Genomic DNA, 19,175 nt, shown 5'->3' on the forward strand with positions numbered 1-19,175 from the left:
GTAAAAACGACGCGGGGACCGCTTCCTGTTCCCTCCCCTGCAGAGCCTTCCCCCCGTGCTTTCGCCACCGTGGCTGACGAGATGGCAGAGGAGGTGTCCCTCGTGGCCAAGTATGACTACATTGCTCAGCAGGAGCAGGAGCTCAACATCAAGAAGAATGAGCGTCTCTGGCTCCTGGACGACTCGAAGTCCTGGTGGCAGGTACGCGATGTCAACGGTTACTCCTGAGTCCATGGGTCAGCGCAGAAAATCGGCACCCCCGCCTGAGGTGGCAAAAATTTACTGGCGCCAATTTATTTATATACAGTTGATGAGAATGAATCGCTCGGTAACCCCGCTCGTTTCGCACCGTTATCACCTCGTTCGCTATTAATGGCCCGCATAGAGACGTTTCGAACCGCTAAAGCGATGCTACGTCAGGTGGTACCTGGCAAATGAAATCCCTGGTCTGGGCTCGTGGACTAATTCGCATTCAGTTTGTCGCAATCCATGTTATATGATTGACGATTTAATTTTGCATGAGGCCACGTGAAGATTCAGATTTGTGTCATCAGGCCCTTTACCACCCTAGACAGTCCAATAAATTAAATTGTCACTCATGTATGCGTTAAATGTGCTATTATAATTTCAGCTCATCTCACCGGTTAGTTGAAGAGCAATTCTCACCACTGTTGTGGACAACAATCCGAGTTCCAGTCCTAATTGGTTGATATACTCTACACAAGTGCAAAGCTGGCTTCGTGCTCACAGCAATGAGTGCTTACATCCTTAAAGCATCTGAAATGTACGCCTGAAATCGTGGGATTGTCTCAATACCAATGCCTTGCCTTCTTTCCCAGGTCCGCAATGCGCAAAACCAGACCGGGTTTGTCCCATCCAACTACGTGGAGCGCAAGAACAGCCTCAAGAAAGGCAGCTTTGTCAAGAACATGCTGGGTAAGCACACGCACATCACAACTGTGGCCACACGTCCACAAGCAATGCAGAGGTGCGTTATCAGACACGCCGGTGAAATGGGCTCCCTTGCGTATCACCCCTACCTGCTGTGTAAAAGAGATTTAGAAGCTATGAAAGCGTAAATAGTTAGAGCTATGTAATCTCAATCATTCTCCCAATTATCAGTTCGATTACTAGACTAATCGGATGGCATTAAAATAGTTGGGGCGGTGGTGGAAGAGTTGGGAGATCTCGCCTTCCTTCCCACGTGTGCCGCTGGACAGGAGCTAATGTACGAGGGTTTGGCATCTGAATCTTTGTTTAGACTTTCGGAATCCGACGGGGGCTTGATGTCTTCGGCATTGCGATCAGCCGCGTCATGATGGGCGTGGCTAGGTAGTTGAGGGCGGGGGGGGGGATTTCCTGCCTTCAGGGAGGGCAGGACGTTAGAGGGGGGTGGCTGGCAGTCATATTTAAAGGGGGGGGACTTCGTGATGAACCACTGCTGTCCCCGACTCCTATTCCCGACTCCTATTCCCGACTCCTATTCCTTCTGCTCCCTTCCTTCCGCCACTTGCATGTGCGCCAGGCATCGGCAAGGTGAAACGCAAGCCTAGCAACTGCGAGGGAGGCGCGGCGGCAAGCCCCAGTTCCACGTTGGACTCCGGGCCCGACGGAAGCCCCACGGAAACCACCCGAGCCCTCAGCCTCCCCGCCATCGTCAAGTTCAACTACGCGGCCGAACGCGATGACGAGCTCTCGCTCATTAAGGTGAGGGGGTGGGGGGTGGACGGAGGATGGGATGATGTGGGGCAGGGCTTCGCACCCGATAGGCTCACAGCGATGACATCACCTTGACTCTATTGAAGACAAACTGGACGACGTCTTCACAAATCTGGAAAGTCGTCTGATGGAGCTGACGGTTGTAGTCGCCGGCGAAACGTCATGCTCAAATTGTAAATGTTGTGGGTTTACTCTCCAACACGCCGGCGTGCTGAAGTATTCACTTATTGGCACGTTTTGTTTACGTGACGAACCTTAATAATTGGCCGTGTCTGGTGGTGGTGGTGGTGGGTTAACGACACATTCCTATTTACGCGATTTAACCCAAGAACAAAAACCTTTATCGTGTTTAGAAAAGCACGTAACGCCCTGCCCGCTGCTCTGCCTTCAAAGGGCACCACCGCTATCGCGAAGAGATTTTTGCCGTTGGCACATGGCAACAACCCAGGCGCTGGTGGTGGCTGGGCGCGCCCGTAACGCAGCATTTTGGAGTGGAGGGTTAGTGGATCACGCGGTCGTTGTGGAACTCCCTTCCCGTGGGCGTCGAGGTGGCCGCTTACCCTGGCTCGCCAGGAGAAAAGGCGGCACGGTAGAAATGTGGACAAACACCGGTTCCGCCTGCGTGAAATAGTGTCGCACTCCCGCACGGGTTGGATTCCTCCAGGTGCACCGTTTTCGTCCCAAATGCAAACAATCATTAGTTGGCCGGTAACACCTTCATGTATAGAGGACGGCAGAACTTGGGCAATTGTTGGCGCCGGCTCGCCGTGTTGCTGCCTTCCCCGCCTGTCTGTGGTTCATCAAGCCCTCCCGAGTTTTATTTTGTGTGTCGCTCAGTGCGGCGTTGTAGATCCACACGGCCCAGCGCTGTGTTTTGCACCGCGTGGCATTTGCGCTATCGCGTTTGTTTTTTGCCGTCGCCGTCCCACGCAGGGCGCTCGCGTCACCGTGCAGGAGAAGTGCAACGACGGCTGGTGGCGGGGGTCGTGCGACGGCCGCGAAGGCTGGTTCCCTTCCAACTACGTGGTGGAGGAGGTCGTGGAAGGAGGAGGGGGAGGAGGAGGAGGAGGAGGGATGGGGCGTCTCGACGCCGGCGCTGCGTCTCCTCGCCTGGGCACGGCGCTCGCCGCGGCGCTGTCGGCCACCAACGGTGAGATACGAGACGTTACGGCGTGCGTGCCCACCCATCCCAGCGGGTTTTTCTGTCTCCCTGGGTTTTATTTCCTAGCTTGCGCGGATAGTTGTTTTTCCCGAAAAGATGCTTTGACGACGCAGTTTAGAGCGTCGGTGGCTAGGAGACGTTAACTACATCGCCTGGTATACAGGAGAGGTCGTGGGTTCGATCCCGACCCTGACACCTGCTGTATATTTTAGAGTTTTTACGTTCGCCGTGTGGTCGCGTGGATTTTTCTCCCTTTTTTCCCCTCCACATTTAGAATCAACATCACGCGTTTCGAGTATTTGGCTGCTATAAATGTCCACGTGATGATCCACTTCGTTGAGCTGTCATTTGTGGCCAGGTCGCTTCTGAAAAAGAGTTACACATAGCTCAGTGGGCCTTACATGGTAAAATAAAAATTGTTTATTTTAGTATCTGCTAAAAAAAAAATGTTTGCTAGAATTGCAAGTCGACTTTGACAAGCGACGTCAAGCCGAAACAACAACGAAAATAAAAATTGGCACATCATTAAACGTTTGTGGCGAGCGTGACGATTTAAATTTTATTCGGCCGCGTCGTGTCGGCCAAGGGCCCTGGGGATAGATATTTTGCCCGCATCATTGCGCGGCCGCGCCCGCAAAATCGGTTAAACGCGTAGGGGACACCACAGTTAGAAGTGAGAGCGTGACCGGCCACGCGCCCACCGTGCCAGACAGCGGGGCGGCCGGTGGAGGGGGGGGGTGGCGGGGACTCGTCGTTACCGCGTGCCTCTTGCGAAGATCCAGCGAGCGCGGAAGCTGCATCGACTCCCTTTGCGAACGCTGCCCCCAACTCTCTCATGTTTATTATTTGCGCTTCTTTTACCGAGGAAAGCCTCGAGACACCTCGTTTTTTATTTATTGTCACGAGGTTTTCTGCCATGTTTTTTTCCGCTGCAGGGGCGGGGGCACGTGTTGCTATGTACATCGTCCCACGTGGGTAATTCGCAGGCAGTATTTCAGCATTGGGGATTTATTTGGCCAACGCCGGTTACGTTGTGTGCTGTTGTTAGCTTTGGGAAGAGGACTGGAGAACACGGAGGAAACCCGTGAAAACAGTGGGGTGGGTTTAGGGGGCGGTGGGAGTGGGTGGAGGTGGGGGTATGTGGGGTGGACATACAAACTCCACAAGACAAAGAAGAGTCTGGAATTGAACCCGGGCGCTTCTTCCCGTGAGGCCTAATTGTGACCGCTTCACCACCGTGCCACCCCCAGAGAGACGAAGTGGATTTTTTGTGGGGAACGTGTGGTAGGTTCGCCTGCCGCTTGAAGGTTCCTCGTCTGAAATGAAAGCTGTGCTACGAACCTGGCGACCCGAGTTTGATTCCCGGCCTCGGCTAACGAGCGGTGTAGTGAACGATATCTGAACCAACCGATTGTGGGCCCTCTAGGTACACTCGGCCGCATGTGTACCTACTGCAGTGTGAAAACATTTAGCACTGGGGAGACAAAGACGGCGAGGCGTATTTCAGGGCACACTACCCCCTTGTAAACCTGCGAGCAGCACTTACAGCATGTGAAATGTTATTGAGGGAAGCGTTGTCTTTGTGTATATGCGTGTGTGTTATATATATGTGATATATTTACGTGTGTGTGTTACGTATATTTTTTGTGTGTGCGCGTGGGTGTGTAGGAAACCGCGGCGGAGCGTGCGTCTCCCCAGCGTGCCCACAGGTGCTGCACGTGGTGCACGCCATGTACCCCTTCAGCTCCGGCAGCGACGAGGAACTCGGCTTCAACAAGGTAGAGATCAGTGTGGAACTCCCGTGGAACGCACGCAAGGAAGGCGGAACTCCCATGGGGATGCACGAGGGGCGGAACTCCCATGGGGATGCACTTGAGGGGCAGAGAGTACTCGTGGAAAACACTTGAGCGGGAAATCCCATGGGGAATATTGAGCCTGGAAAAAATTGTCTGGCGCGGAAGTGGGAATATTTTCTGTGGTTGGGATTCCAGTGTGAGCGCCGACATCCCTCGTTTTACCCTCGTCGTAGGCGCCAAGTATGACTCCCTTCCTCCTCCCTCTTACACTCCCTTACAGCTCTCCTCTCACTGCCCCCTCGTCCGCTCGTTTGTGTGCACCACCCCGCTCGCCGGCCCCCGTGTGTGCGTGTCGCGGTGCCACGCAGGGGGAGGTCATGGACGTGCTGGAGAAGCCCGAGGACGATCCCGAGTGGTGGCGCTGCCGCAAGTCGGACGGGCGCGTCGGGCTGGTGCCACGCAACTACGTGCAGGTGGTGCCCGACTCTCCCGGCCAGCGAGCTCACAGGTAACGCGGGCACACACGCGGCCACACGCTGGACACCACCACCACCACCGCGTTTGTTTGTGTGTTGGCTGTTGGGCTGGTGGGGAGCTGAACTTAATAACGTAAATAACGGAGGAATAAAAGTCTACCACTGGGGATTCAGGAAACGATTCGAGACGGTCTGTTGGAGGCACACGACAGAGTTGTGTGCACCTTGGGCAGTTGTATGAATGTTGAACTTCTTTCGCACTGTACATAGCCAGCTGTGTTAATCGGAGGTGCGGAGAAAGAACCACAGACTAAACACAAAAAGTAGTTACAAAGAAACGAGTTTTCAATTTGGATTCAATAATAATAATGAAAATGTATAAAGCACCCTTAAACAATCGTTCTCCGCGGCTCCCTAATATCGGAACGAAGAGCGTTCCAGACGGCCGCAGAAGCGCATCTGAAAGCGCCGCGCGATGATGCGGTGACCGCCGCCTTTGTTCGATGGCCCAGCCAAAAGCCGCCGCTGCTGCGAGGGTGACGACCGGAGTTCGCGCGGCGATGGTTTATTATGCTCCTCGCACCAGCAGTCTGTGGGGGCTACATGGCAGGGGTGGGGTTGGATCTTTTGTCCCTTAGCGCGTGTGTGCGCGCGCACGCCGATGCATGCAGCGCGGCGGTGCTGGCCGGCTGCCTGGGCCCGGCATCGTCGGGCCAGTTTGCCGGGCGGCCCTGGTACTATGGCCACGTGACACGACAGCAGGCGGAAGACGCCCTCAATGAGCGCGGAGTCGACGGAGACTTCCTGGTGCGCAACAGCGAGTCGTCGGTGAGCACGAATGGCAAATAACACGCGCTCGCACACGCACAAGGCCAGCGGGGCTGTTTCAATAGATAACAGTGGCACGTTTGCTAAGAAACCCTTCCCGTTGTCATCGATAAAATGAGTAGCGCTTTGCGAGGTCAGTAGTGGGTTCCCCCCCCCCCCCCCCGGTATCGGCGTGTGGAATTCCCACCACTTGCTAAGGGCTGTAAATGGGGCCTGAACACAGTCTCAATGCTTGAGCCAGAATTCACTTTGCCTGTGGATTTACGTCATTAGCAGCAGAGGGCAGTGCAGCAAAATGTAGTGCCGTGCATACGGATCTGAAATAAGAGCACCGACAAAAGTGTTAGAAACCATCCCTCCCACTCTCCCTCCCACTATCCCTCCCACTCTCCCTTCCTCTCCCTCCCACTCTCCCTCCCACTCTCTCTCCCACTCTCCCTTCCACGCTCCCTCCCACGCTCCCTCCCACTCTCCCTCCCACTCTCCCTCCCACTCCCCCTCCCACTCTCCCTCCCACTCTCCCTTCCTCTCCCTCCCACGCTCCCTCCCATGCTCCCTCCCACGCTCCCTCCCACTCTCCCGCCCACCCCCTCCCACTCCCTCCCACTCCCCCTCCCACTCCCACTCTCCCTCCCACGCTCCCTCCCACTCTCCCTCCCACTCCCTCCCACTCCCCCTCCCACGCTCCCTCCCACTCTCCCCCTCCCACTCTCCCTCCCACGCTCACTCCCACTCCCCCTCCCACGCTCCCTCCCACTCTCCCTCCCACTCCCTTCCACTTTCTCCCACGCTCCCTCCCACGCTCCCTCCCACTCTCCCTCCCACTCCCCCTTCCACGCTCCCTCCCACTCTCCCTCCCACGCTCCCTCCCACTCTCCCTCCCCCTCCCACGCTCCCTCCCACTCCCCCTCCCACGCTCCCTCCCACTCCCCCTCCCACGCTCCCTCCCACTCTCCCTTCCTCTCCCTCCCACTCCCTCCCACTCCCCCTCCCACGCTCCCTCCCACTCCTCCTCCCACTCTTCTCCCACTCTCCTCCCACTCTCCTTCCCACGCTCCCTCCCACTCTCCCTTCCTCTCTCTCCCACGCTCCCTCCCACGCTCCCTCCCACTCCCTCCCACGCTCTCTCCCACTCTCCCTCCCACTCTCCCTCCCACTCTCCCTCCCACTCTCCCTCCCACTCCCTCCCACTCTCCCTCTCTCCCTCCCACTCTCCCTCCCACTCCCCCTCCCACGCTCCCTCCCACTCTCCCTCCCACGCTCCCTCCCACTCTCCCTCCCACTCTCCCTCACACGCTCCCTCCCATGCTCCCTCCCACTCTCCCTCCCACTCTCCCTTCCACTCCCTCCCACTCTCCCTCCCACGCTCCCTCCCACTCCCTCCCACTCTCCCTCCCACTCTCCCTCCCACTCTCCCTCCCACTCCCTCCCACTCCCCCTCCCACGCTCCTTCCCACTCTTCCTCCCAATCTCCCTCCCACCCCCTCCCACGCTCTCTCCCACGCTCTCTCCCACTCTCCCTCCCACTCCCCCTCCCACGCTCCCTCCCACTCTCTCCCACTCCCCCTCCCACGCTCCCTCCCACTCTCCCTCCCACACTCCCTCCAACTCTTCCCTCCCACGCTTCCTCTCGCTCCCCCCCTCCCCCCCATAGCCCACAGACTTCTCCGTCTCCCTGAAGGCGACGGGCAAGAACAAGCACTTCAAGGTGCAGCAGAACGGCAACGATTTCTGCATCGGCCAGCGGCGCTTCAGCAGCATGGCCGACCTCATCGAGCACTACAAGCGGGCCCCCATCTTCACCTCAAGCCAGGGCGACAAGCTTTACCTCATCCGGCCGCTGCCCTGAGCCGCGGGCGCCGAGAAACGCGACCGATCGTCGTCGCTCACGCTGACTCTGTGACGCCGGATCACCCACCCCCGTCCCCCCCCCTTCCCCCGCCACCTCTCGGCTCCGACCGCTCGCGATTGGCGCCGCCACCGTCGTCCATCGCCCCACCCCTCCCACCCCTCCCCCGACCCCAGCTCATCTTGCCGTGTTCTCCCCGCGACGCCGCCGAACAAAACCATTTTGACGCGAGGGCCCGGCTTTGTTATACTCAGCCGTCGGGGTGGGGGGGGGGGGGGGAGTGGCCCGCTCACTTCCTCCGTGGCTCCCAGCGGCCCTCCCGGCTCGACCACCTGCCCGTCAAACTCCACTCGACTACCCCCCCCCCCCCCACAGCCTCCCAAAGTCCCCCAGGGCCCCCCAGGGCCCCCCAGGGCCCCACCTCGTGCTCGCTGCTTTTCTGGGCGCACATGTCCGTTCCCCTCTGCTCTGCGGGTTTGGCGTTTTCCGAGCAGAAGAGAACTGTCTTAAACAACAAAAGTGTTATTGTTGATATTGTTAACATTGTTCGAATAGTGTTTGTGAAACGTTCTGCTTATTATTATTATTTTAATTATGATGGGTTTTGTTTTGGTTGGGGGGGACGGGGGGTGGTGGTGGGCGGGGGGGAGGGGTGTTTCTGTCCGCCAATTCGCTGTGGCGCCAATTTCCGCCAACGCCCATTCGCTTCGCGTGCGTGCCGTGCGATTGAAGGGGGAGGGGCGGGGGGGGGGAGGGGAGACGTAAACAAGAAGCAACACCTCTGGGCGATTGTAAGTAACAAAAATCCACAATCCAGACGGGCGAAGAAAAGGAACAATATACAGGGCCGGAACCGGACGCGGAAATGACGATGGCAAGCGACGAACGGCGGGGGACCATCGGCAGCGGAGGGGAGAACGGCGCCCCCCAATCGACTGCGTCCCCACCCGCCCCCGCCCCCAGGACACCACTCGGCCCTTGCGACGTCGGTCACGGTGCGGTGCTTTTGTATCTCCCTTCCCCCTCCCCCCCGCCGCGGATTGTAGCAGAAGATTTGGAACTTTGACGACGATGGGCGGCCGCTAGGGCAGCGTGGTTGTGATGATGTTCTCGGAAGGGGGGTTCACGAGGAGGTGCGCGACGCGAGCCAATTTGCCGAGCCACGCCGCTCCGAGCCACGTGATGCCGAGCCACGCCGCTCCGTGCCACGTGATGCCGAGCCACGCCGCTCCGTGCCACGTGATGCCGAGCCACGCCGCTCCGTGCCACGTGATGTTGCCGCATTGTGCCGCGCCGCGCCGCGTCTTGCCGAGGAACGCCGTCGTCCTGCTTGCCCCACAGTACCAAACCTAAGCGTGCGACACCACGCCACCTCGTCATGATACCACACTACCACAGCTCTTCCTCTTGATTACCACGCAGCCACGCCACACGAGATCCTCATTACATGACCACACTACACCACATTTAGACCGGCATACAACATCACACCAAAATAACCACCGAACCACACAAACATCGCATCGCGATACGGGAAAAACCAAACCACAGCACTCCCATTTACCACGTCACCGGATCGCACGGCGTCTCTCGGCTGCGCGTGGCGCCCGCGGCACTCCGGTGGAGTTTTGTCGCCCCCAGCTGCCGTGGGGGAAGTTTTGCTTCGAGCGTCGTTGGCGGCGAGGCCCGGGATGTTGGCGACGATGACGACGTTGGTGGCGGCACGGGACCCCTCGGCGTCGGTTCTCCCGAAGCGACGGAGCGGCCTTCAATTCGGTCCGTCACTCCTCCGATGCCACGGGCTTTCCCGGCAAACGCTCGCCCACTTGCTGACGCCCGCCTCGCCCTGAAGGCTCGTACTGGCTTCCTCCATGCATCGCCAGTGATTGGGAGGGAGACTTAAGGAGAGTACTCCCTCTCTCTCTCCGTCTCTCTGCCCTTGCCGGCTACTCGGCATTTTAGAAGTAACTTAACATAGTCTGGTATTAGCTGTGTTCTGAGATTACAGAGTCATGTGATCTCCTCACTCGATTACTTTTACGATTTACTCTCTCTCTTGACTTCTTGCGCGAGGTTGGTTTAATTCTCGGAGCGTGGCGGCGGTGTGCTTTCGATGCAACGCGCCCCCCCCCCCCCCCCCGCTGCCCTTGGTGGATGACCTATGTGAACGCTGTTGTGTGGTGGCAGCAACTCGGGCTGCCGATGTCGCCGTAAATTCCCCCCCCCTTTTTTAAAAGTTGTTTTACGAGTAATTAAAACAATAAAAGTTATTTTGATTTAAAGCTTTTCGTGACTGCAGGGATTCATATCCTTGGTTCTTTCGGTAAAGTCACCACGTAGAAGGGAAACTTTACCGAAAGAACCAAGAATAATAAAAGTAATAGGTAGTCGTGCATCAGCCCGTGCATGCTAAGGTAGCGGCAATTTGAGTACAAACAAGCAACCGTTATAATGCATAGCTTACACTCTTTAGTTCGGTAAAGTCACGTAGGTAGGAAAAAATAAATGATCGCGACGTTTCGATCGCCACACAAGCAACCGTCTTCGGAGGTGAGAGGTCGCTTGTGTGGCGATCGAAACGTCGTGATCGATAACTTTTTCTACCCACGTGACTTTACCGAAAGAACTCAAAAGTATGGATTCCTGCAGTCACAAAAGCTTCAGATCAAGATTGAATGCATAGCTTTTTTGCTACAATACAGTAATATCGTTGTGGTGATTCATCGTAATATGATAACGTTCATTCATTACTGCCCAGCACTGATCACTGATGCTCCTTGGACACTGGTACATTTGCGTGAAAAAAAGTCAACGATATCCTGCTTAAAATGAGCATTGAGGCAGTGCTACTTTCTTGTTTGCAGCCCAATTCCACGTTCCTACGGCAGGGGCAAGTATACCCACGTGACAACAACAACAACAGTTGAGACTTCCCCACGAAGTGGTACCTATTTTATCGACCCCGGAGCGACGAATGGGCCTGGTCCCCCCCTCCCAAACCAAGGTTTGAACTCCCAACCCTCGACTTGGGATTCGCTCCCTCCACCAGCGGAAGCGCCGACATTCCCGTCGCCCCCATGACGACCTCTCGTGCTCGGCTCTCACGCCGTGTCCTCGAAAGCCTCGCGCCAATCGTAACACTAATGCCCCCCTTTGAAAGCTAACCTTGGACAATGTCGAGAGAAACTACGGGGATCTGGGAGGGAGGGAGGGAGTGAGGGGGTGTTGCTCGTGAAGTTGCTAGTCGAGGTCGAATTCACAATGGGGGGGGGGGGGGTGGGTGGCGGGGGGGGGGCTAAAGAGCAAGCAGCAGTGGTGATAGAACTGCATCTCGCTGGGAAAACATCGCACTGATTCAAGGCATCCACGGGCATTGCTGCACTGTTCTCTCGCAGCGTAGCTCGTCGACTTGCGCGACTCCGTTATCGCGCGGGCAGGCAGCCAATCTGTCGACGGTGTTGTGGATCTGTGGCTGGTGAATTGAAATGTCCCGAGATGTCTCTCGAAAGCCGCTTTGTTTTCTGGTGGGTCCAGTGTCGGGCTACCGGGCCCATTACTCGTAAGAAGCGTTTTGCTCTTCGTTATTGGTGTTGGCATTTTTATCATCCGGTTGTATATTGTATTCTCCAGATTATGATGCACTCCCCGCACACCACCCCCTCACCCCACCCACCCCCCCCCCCCCCCTCTTATTTTAAATAAAAAAAAGTTAAAGGCAAGCCTTAAAATCTGGTAAAAATTGCATCTTCCGAAAGATGGTTCTCCACCATCGCAATACATTGACCACCCAGAGAAGAGAAGACAGCGCCAAGCTCCTCGTTAATGATCTTTCCCGAAAGTCATTTCTCTTCTCCCCGTTGTCAAACGCGTTGTATTCGTCCTCCCCCATCTTCCGGAAGACATTTAGCCCCATACCAATACCGTATACTCCCAATTATGAAACGCCGAGTAATTTTTGTTTTATCCTTTAAAAATAAACACTTGAACTTTTTCTGGGGGGGGGGGGGGGGGATGGGGGATGATGGGGGATGGGGGGTGCGTCTTATAATCCAGTAAGTACTTCTCTCTCTCTTGGGGGTGTTACTTACACTCTCGCAGCAGACGAGGAGAGGGGAGCATGTTAGGCCGTGTTTGTAGTTGGGGTCGGACAGCAGCAGGTGCGGATTTTTATTCCATGACCTCCGTGTGGCAAACGAATTGCTAAAGACCTCAAAGTGAGTGTTGCCTGCTACGTGCACAGCAACGCGTGTGGAACCCCCCTTTGGATTTCGTTCGGAAGCGGAGTCCCATGCTGGAGCAGTTAACCCAAAACCCCTGGCCCTTCGCGTTAGTTCTAATCGTAGTCCTGATCATTTGCCATCGCCTTTTTGGAAACCCCTCTACTTATGTCCTCATATTGGCCGGCTGTCATCGTGGCCCGAGGTCGGGAGGTCAAACTCGGCTCATCATCCCACTGGGGGGTCGATAAAATGAGTACTACTTCGCAGAAGTCCCCTGCGCTCATCCTCTGGAGATACCCACCCCTCGCCATGAGAATGTGGAATTTATTCACAGCTCGTTCGGAGGGGGGGGGTGCGTCGATGGAGAGGAGCCAACGTCCCCCCCCCCCCTTTGCTGGTGTGAGCTTGGAGACTTTGACGACTAACATTACACCAAACAACGACGAGAGACAATGGGGCAGAATAGTTATCGTTTTAGGCCATCCGAACTCGAGCCGTAATGCCGGGTGCACACGTGAGCGCATCGGTTGCGCAACAAAAATTTGCTTTCGAGTGAGAGTTGTCTACCTGTGAGCAACCCAATTGCGCGCAACTGGTTGCAGAGACGTCCGCGTGTGAGCGATTCGGTTTGCGCGCAGCCGGTTTGTGCAACTCGTCGTCTCGCTGTGGGCACGCGTGTTAGGACCAACCCCCTCCCCACCTCCAACCCACCTCGCCTTAGTGTCACGATCGTGAGCCTCAACACTACACCGTGAATGCCATTGACTCGAGCCACGTGGCGCGTTATTCGAACGTGGCGACGACGACAGCGATTTCGCGAAGGTGTCGAATTAATGCGCGAGCAGGGGGGGGGGGGTCACGTTGTTGTTGTTGTTGTCAAGTTTGTCGCGGAAGAACAAACAAACAAAACACGCGCGTTATAGCCACAATTCTTTGGTACTGCTACGCGACGTTCTGCGATTATTGACGGTTTATGAACTCTTTTTGTTTTTTTGCCTTACAGCGCCCCAAGGGGTAACCCGCAGCAGAGGAGGGCGGGGTATGGCAATGCGAGATTTAAGCATTGGTAATGAGAAGGGGGTGGAGTGGGGGAGTGAGGAGGGGAGTGACAACTGGAGCGACATTGAAAAAAAAATGTTCATCCCCTCGCCGAAATCCGCAGTGCCGTCAAACTCGCGTCGGACAGCGCGTGGCACACACACACACGCGCACACACACCGTGACACACAGACACACACACACCGTGACACACAGACACACACACAAACACACACACCGTGACACACAGACACACACACCGTGACACACAGACACACACACCGTGACACACAGACACACACACCGTGACACACAGACACACACACCGTGACACACAGACACACACACACACACAAACACACCGTGACACACAGACACACACACGCGCACACACACCGTGACACACAGACACACACACACCGTGACACACAGACACACACACAAACACACACACCGTGACACACAGACACACACACCGTGACACACAGACACACACACCGTGACACACAGACACACACACCGTGACACACAGACACACACACCGTGACACACAGACACACACACACAAACACACACGGCTCCCGGCGTGTGTGTCGACAAGATCCCAGTTGTTTGGTGGTGGTGGTTCGAGTCTTTAACGTCAGTGGCTGCCGTGAGCTCTTTGGTGTTGACACTTCGGTTGCAAGCCAGGGTGGGGAGGGGGGGGGGTGAATCTGTGAGGGCGAGAGTTGAAACTCCGGTCCGCGTTTCTTAAGATTCACCCTGCCTATCCAGCAGTATGAAGTGGGTACACCGCAGTTGATGGGCAGGTTGCGTTGTGGTGGGGTAAAATGTGGGTATTCACACGTGTTCAAAGACATGACCTGCGTAGGAAGAGAAGTCCAAATAGCCTGCAGAGAGAGAGAGAGAGTCTCCAGAGGGAGGCCCTTCTGCCAGCAGTGGCGTGATAAAAGCAATTGCAGGGCTGCGCCTTTATCTTTAGAAATATATATTTTACATAAACCCACGCAAGCTCCTTTGGAATACTTTACAATCCACCCTCATTTGTTTATTGTATGGCGTCATCCCACAGAAGGGCCTCGTTTGGTTAATGTAAGCTGCCTCCTCTCTCTACAGAAGCCCACAGACAGTGCTTTATGAACTGTGAGGTATTGCGGCTTTTCGAGGTAAAGCAGGAAAATAAGTCTCCAGCTTCAGCTCGATGTTGTTGGCAAAAGGCCTCGGGGCCCCGGAGTTTCCTTACACCCATCAGACGCCACGAAACGCCCCGCGCGCGTTAAGCGTCGCATCCCTCTCCATCCGATTCCGTTTCGCGCACAAGTTGCACATTACTGAGCAAACAGCACGATAGTCAATCACGGCGCGTGCTATTATATATATACATATGTGTAAATCCCTTCGTTAGAATCAGAATCTTTAGTTAGACCGGATGAATCCGATGAGCTATGAAGCTCTTTTCCACCGGTGTCTTGTGGGGGCCACGGGGTCAGCAAGTTGTAGGGGTGGGGGGGGTGATGGATTGTGATCGGTTCCAGAAACTTCTCGCCACTGATGTTAGCTGTTGCTGGAAATTAAACAGCAGCGGTCGCCAGGTTCGTAGCGCAGCGCGCCATCCACTGCCCAGCTGTCAGAGCCCGATTAATGATCCTGAAACTTAACGATGCATTATTATTTTACCAGGGAAAGCCCCACTGAGCTTTCTAGCTATTTTTTTCACAAGCGACCTCGCCACAAATTATAGCTCAACGAAGTGGCTTATCGCGTGTAAATGTATCGCAGCCAAACTCCAAATATACAGCAGGCGTCAGGGTCGAGATTGAAAACCATGGCATCCTGTTTATCTTGCCACCGCAGGGCCCCTAATGATATTGAGAGTACTGTAGAGGCTAGAATAGGCCTGAGACCCGGCCCCTTGCCCTACCCTTTGCCTGGATAGCCCTCCCAAAGTCACCCACACTACGCAGGCAGGAGATATTGGCCTCTCACGACTTAAGTGTGGCTCTCTGCCGTTGGCGCTTCCATCTCGGATAGCGTTGAAAATATGGCTCGTTATAAAGTTCACATTGGCGTGGCCTACTCGGTAAATAAAAAATCAATATCCAAGTATTGTAGAAAATGCTTAATGTATATAATAACTAATGTGATTTCATTATTTCACTTGGAAAATAATTATCAGCCCATTTATACTATTAACTGTATACTTTCATGTAAAAAAAAACTATCTTTATGGCTGGTATATTGATTGCCATGGAAAACCTGTCAACCACAAATGTGAACTTCTGGCCTAATCACAGCGGTGTCGCATGACCAGCAAAAACAATTTGGAAAAATAGAGAGAGAGAGACAATGTGCATGTGCGTTGCAGGCCCACATTGCAACTCTGCTTCCCATTCCACCGCGTGAGATACTCCCCCACCACTTCCAGACACACCACCCTGCCGATGTCGGATTTATGGACCAATCCAGTCAACGTGGATCATTGGCTCAACGTTGGTCCACCCGGTTCCCAACCACACGCCAACAACGTTGGCCCAACGTTGCGCACTTCCTGGGGGAAAAAAAAAAACATTATCGAGCCGGCACTTGTTTGAGCGAGCAAACTCGGAATCGGTTGAGACCGTGGCCTCATCCACGTCGCCAGGCTTGCTATAACAAATGCTGCTCGAGTACCAGGTGCAATCGGGAAGAGGGAGAGAACCCCCCTTTGCGAGTTTTGGTGTTTGGATTGCATTTGCCTTCAAGGACGATCGGAGTGCCATGTTATTCTTTGCTCTCCCCCCCCCCCCCCTCACTTTACGCCAACTGCGGCCCGCGTTACTTTCGTCGATTGGTGCTCGATGGCCTGCTCAAGTCCTCCCGTCGCGCGCGTCGAGAAGTCCCGCGGTGCGAGGGTTTGAGTGGAGAAAGCACCGCGTGCGCTCCCGCGTTCCCGTAGCTGCAGAGGCGTCTCGCGTGCGCGCTCCACGGCCTGTTCGTGCGCCACGTCCCTTTACATTGCTGGGGCTGTCGCCAGCGGCGTGTGTCCGCTTACGTTGATGATTCTAAAAATATCGTAAATATCAAGTCGATTCATTTTTGGTCTTTGGAAAGAGCGTGAAAGTGTCTCATCACTGTTCAGCAGGTGGTGGAAATTCCACAGTATGTTAGGGGGGGCGGGGGGGGGGGTGGTCTTACAACCGCGTTGAATTTTACGTCTTATTTGTCGGGTTTTTTTACGCGAAATGCGCCGTTCCATGCAGTAGTTTCATTCTATGCAACAAGAGTAGAAAAAAGAAAAGGGAATGCGGTGAGTTGAGCGAGACCGGGTGTTCAACCTGCAGGGTCCGGCCAGAACACAGGAACCCAGACCACAGGAACTCCGACTTGGAACTCATCCGGTCTTAGAGGTCATATTTTTTTTTTGTATTCCTTCACTCGCGCGTGTTCACGCGAGGGTCGATTGAGCGTTCTGTGACCTGACATGGGAAGGAGGAGGACAGTTGCCACAAAGGGTGATGAATTCGCAGTTGAATGTGCGTGACGTTGCTCATGATTACCACGTTTCATGGCAATAGATTTACCCTCTGCGCAGGCTTTTTTTAATGATCTTTTTTTTGTGTCTGAACTGAAAAATGGGGAATTTTTTTAACAAACGCAGGCGAAAAACGCGAGTAAAGTCGTAAATGTGGAGAAAGCTGAACAAAACCCATGTTCACTGGACCCAGCTCCCAGTGCCACCCCACGTGTCTCCCCGGCTGTGTAATCACTTAGGCGGGGGGTGGGGAGAGGAGACCGGCTGTTTGTGTGGTGAGGAAGCGACTTGAGCTGTGAGTGGAGTGAGGAGCCAGACGGAGAGTTCTTCCAGACTGGGATGACAGCCTCGGGACATCGATGATGTGATGATGACGGTGATGATGATGGTGGTGGTGGTGATGATTATGGTAGTGGTGGTGATGATTATGGTGCTAATGATGATGACAGTGATGATAATGGTGGTGATGACGATGGTGGTGGTAATGATGGTGGTGGTGGTGGTAATGATGGTGGTGGTGATGATGACAGTGGTCATGACCATGGTGGTGGTGACGATGGATCACGTGTACTTCACTTAAAGGTGACCACGTGGAGAAATAACACCGCTTCATCAAAGCCCCCCACCCCCACTGCTCTCTGTGTCAGGACAAAGACCTTTCAATCGCAACTCATACGTGACTATCATGCAGGTGTAACGCGTGATGGTTCTGTTGGCATGAACAACGAGTGAGAGGAGGTGGCTCTGTATTTAAAAGCGACATCGGTTTCCGGCGCGCGCTCTGACACGATCAACGTGATTGCTCTTCTACAGCGTAGGGCTGCGCTCATTCTGTCTCGCGCGCTTCTGAATCATCGGGCGACTTTTTAATCGATGGATAGTTGATTTATATGGGTCACTTTGACGCCGAGACGGCCCTTATACATATATATAATATGAAATCTAACTCATTGATTTAACACGTCTTGCCTTTATTACGAGCTAAAACAATTGTCATGCCAATCATTGTACGCCGTTTGTAGATGCCTTGCGTTTCCATTGTGATATGCGTGTAGTATTATTATTTTTTTGCGTCATTCCTTCACGCAAAATGAACGTGTAATTTTGAACTGATGCGCTGTCTATCAATTTGGTGTTTGGGTTATATCGTGTGTGTGTGTGCCCGTTTTTTTTAAATAGCCCTGTATATATTTGTGTTCATATGACGAGTTTGCCGATGTGTCGTCTCAAGCAACACTGGCTCTGTGAACTGTCTTAACTACTGTCCACGTGTCTTGCAAGGTGAAGCCCACCATTTTTGTCACGGTGGCATTGTGACGTCACATTGTGACGTCACAGACACAGTCCCTTCCGCAGCGTGCAAGTGCCCTCGTCGCTCTCTTGGACGTCGAAACGCGATCTGTGCTCTCGTGTCGAATCAAGTTCTGCTCTCTGCAACATCGCAGCTTGCTCTGCACTCTGTTCAATGCTGCACTAACTCTAGGCACATACTGTAGGCACATACTCTAGGCACATATTGTAGGCACTAACTCTAGGCACATACTGTAGGCACTAACTCTAGGCACTAACTGTAGGCACATACTGTAGGCACTAACTGTAGGCACATACTGTAGGCACATACTGTAGGCACTAACTGTAGGCACTAACTGTAGGCACTAACTCTAGGCACATACTGTAGGCACTAACTCTAGGCACATACTGTAGGCACTAACTCTAGGCACATACTGTAGGCACTAACTCTAGGCACATACTGTAGGCACTAACTCTAGGCACATACTGTAGGCACTAACTCTAGGCACATACTGTAGGCACTAACTCTAGGCACTAACTCTAGGCACTAACTGTAGGCACATACTGTAGGCACTAACTCTAGGCACATACTGTAGGCACTAACTCTAGGCACTAACTGTAGGCACATACTGTAGGCACATACTGTAGGCACTAACTCTAGGCACATACTGTAGGCACTAACTCTAGGCACATACTGTAGGCACTAACTCTAGGCACATACTATAGGCACTAACTCTAGGCACTAACTCTAGGCACTAACTCTAGGCACTAACTCTAGGCACATACTGTAGGCACTAACTCTAGGCACATACTGTAGGCACTAACTCTAGGCACATACTCTAGGCACTAACTCTAGGCACATACTGTAGGCACTAACTCTAGGCACATACTGTAGGCACTAACTCTAGGCACTAACTCTAGGCACATACTATAGGCACTAACTCTAGGCACATACTGTAGGCACTAACTCTAGGCACATACTGTAGGCACTAACTCTAGGCACATACTGTAGGCACTAACTCTAGGCACATACTGTAGGCACTAACTCTAGGCACATACTGTAGGCACTAACTCTAGGCACATACTGTAGGCACTAACTCTAGGCACTAACTCTAGGCACATACTGTAGGCACTAACTCTAGGCACTAACTCTAGGCACTAACTGTAGGCACATACTGTAGGCACTAACTCTAGGCACTAACTCTAGGCACATACTGTAGGCACTAACTCTAGGCACTAACTCTAGGCACTAACTGTAGGCACATACTGTAGGCACTAACTCTAGG

General features: G+C 54.1%; 1 protein-coding gene across 2 annotated transcripts in view; it reads left to right on the forward strand.

Moving 5' to 3' along the window:
• LOC116952621 (cytoplasmic protein NCK2-like) overlaps positions 1 to 17,857 on the forward strand; it is a 37,279-nt gene extending 19,422 nt beyond the window's left edge. For both annotated transcript variants that reach the window (XM_032972158.2, XM_076074383.1), the window contains exons 2-9: positions 44 to 201; positions 840 to 936; positions 1,526 to 1,707; positions 2,653 to 2,869; positions 4,550 to 4,659; positions 5,046 to 5,185; positions 5,825 to 5,981; positions 7,636 to 17,857. In XM_032972158.2, the coding sequence (XP_032828049.1) occupies positions 82 to 201; positions 840 to 936; positions 1,526 to 1,707; positions 2,653 to 2,869; positions 4,550 to 4,659; positions 5,046 to 5,185; positions 5,825 to 5,981; positions 7,636 to 7,830 (1,218 nt within the window). In that variant the 5' untranslated portion in view covers positions 44 to 81 and the 3' untranslated portion in view covers positions 7,831 to 17,857. The remainder of the gene's footprint in view (positions 1 to 43; positions 202 to 839; positions 937 to 1,525; positions 1,708 to 2,652; positions 2,870 to 4,549; positions 4,660 to 5,045; positions 5,186 to 5,824; positions 5,982 to 7,635) is intronic.
• Positions 17,858 to 19,175: the final 1,318 nt, after the last annotated feature.

This window comes from Petromyzon marinus, chromosome 47 (genome assembly GCF_048934315.1).
Source record: "Petromyzon marinus isolate PM22_M1 ecotype Great Lakes invasive population chromosome 47, UKy_Petmar_22M1.pri1.0, whole genome shotgun sequence".
In the NCBI taxonomy this organism is placed as follows: Eukaryota; Metazoa; Chordata; class Hyperoartia; order Petromyzontiformes; family Petromyzontidae; genus Petromyzon; species Petromyzon marinus.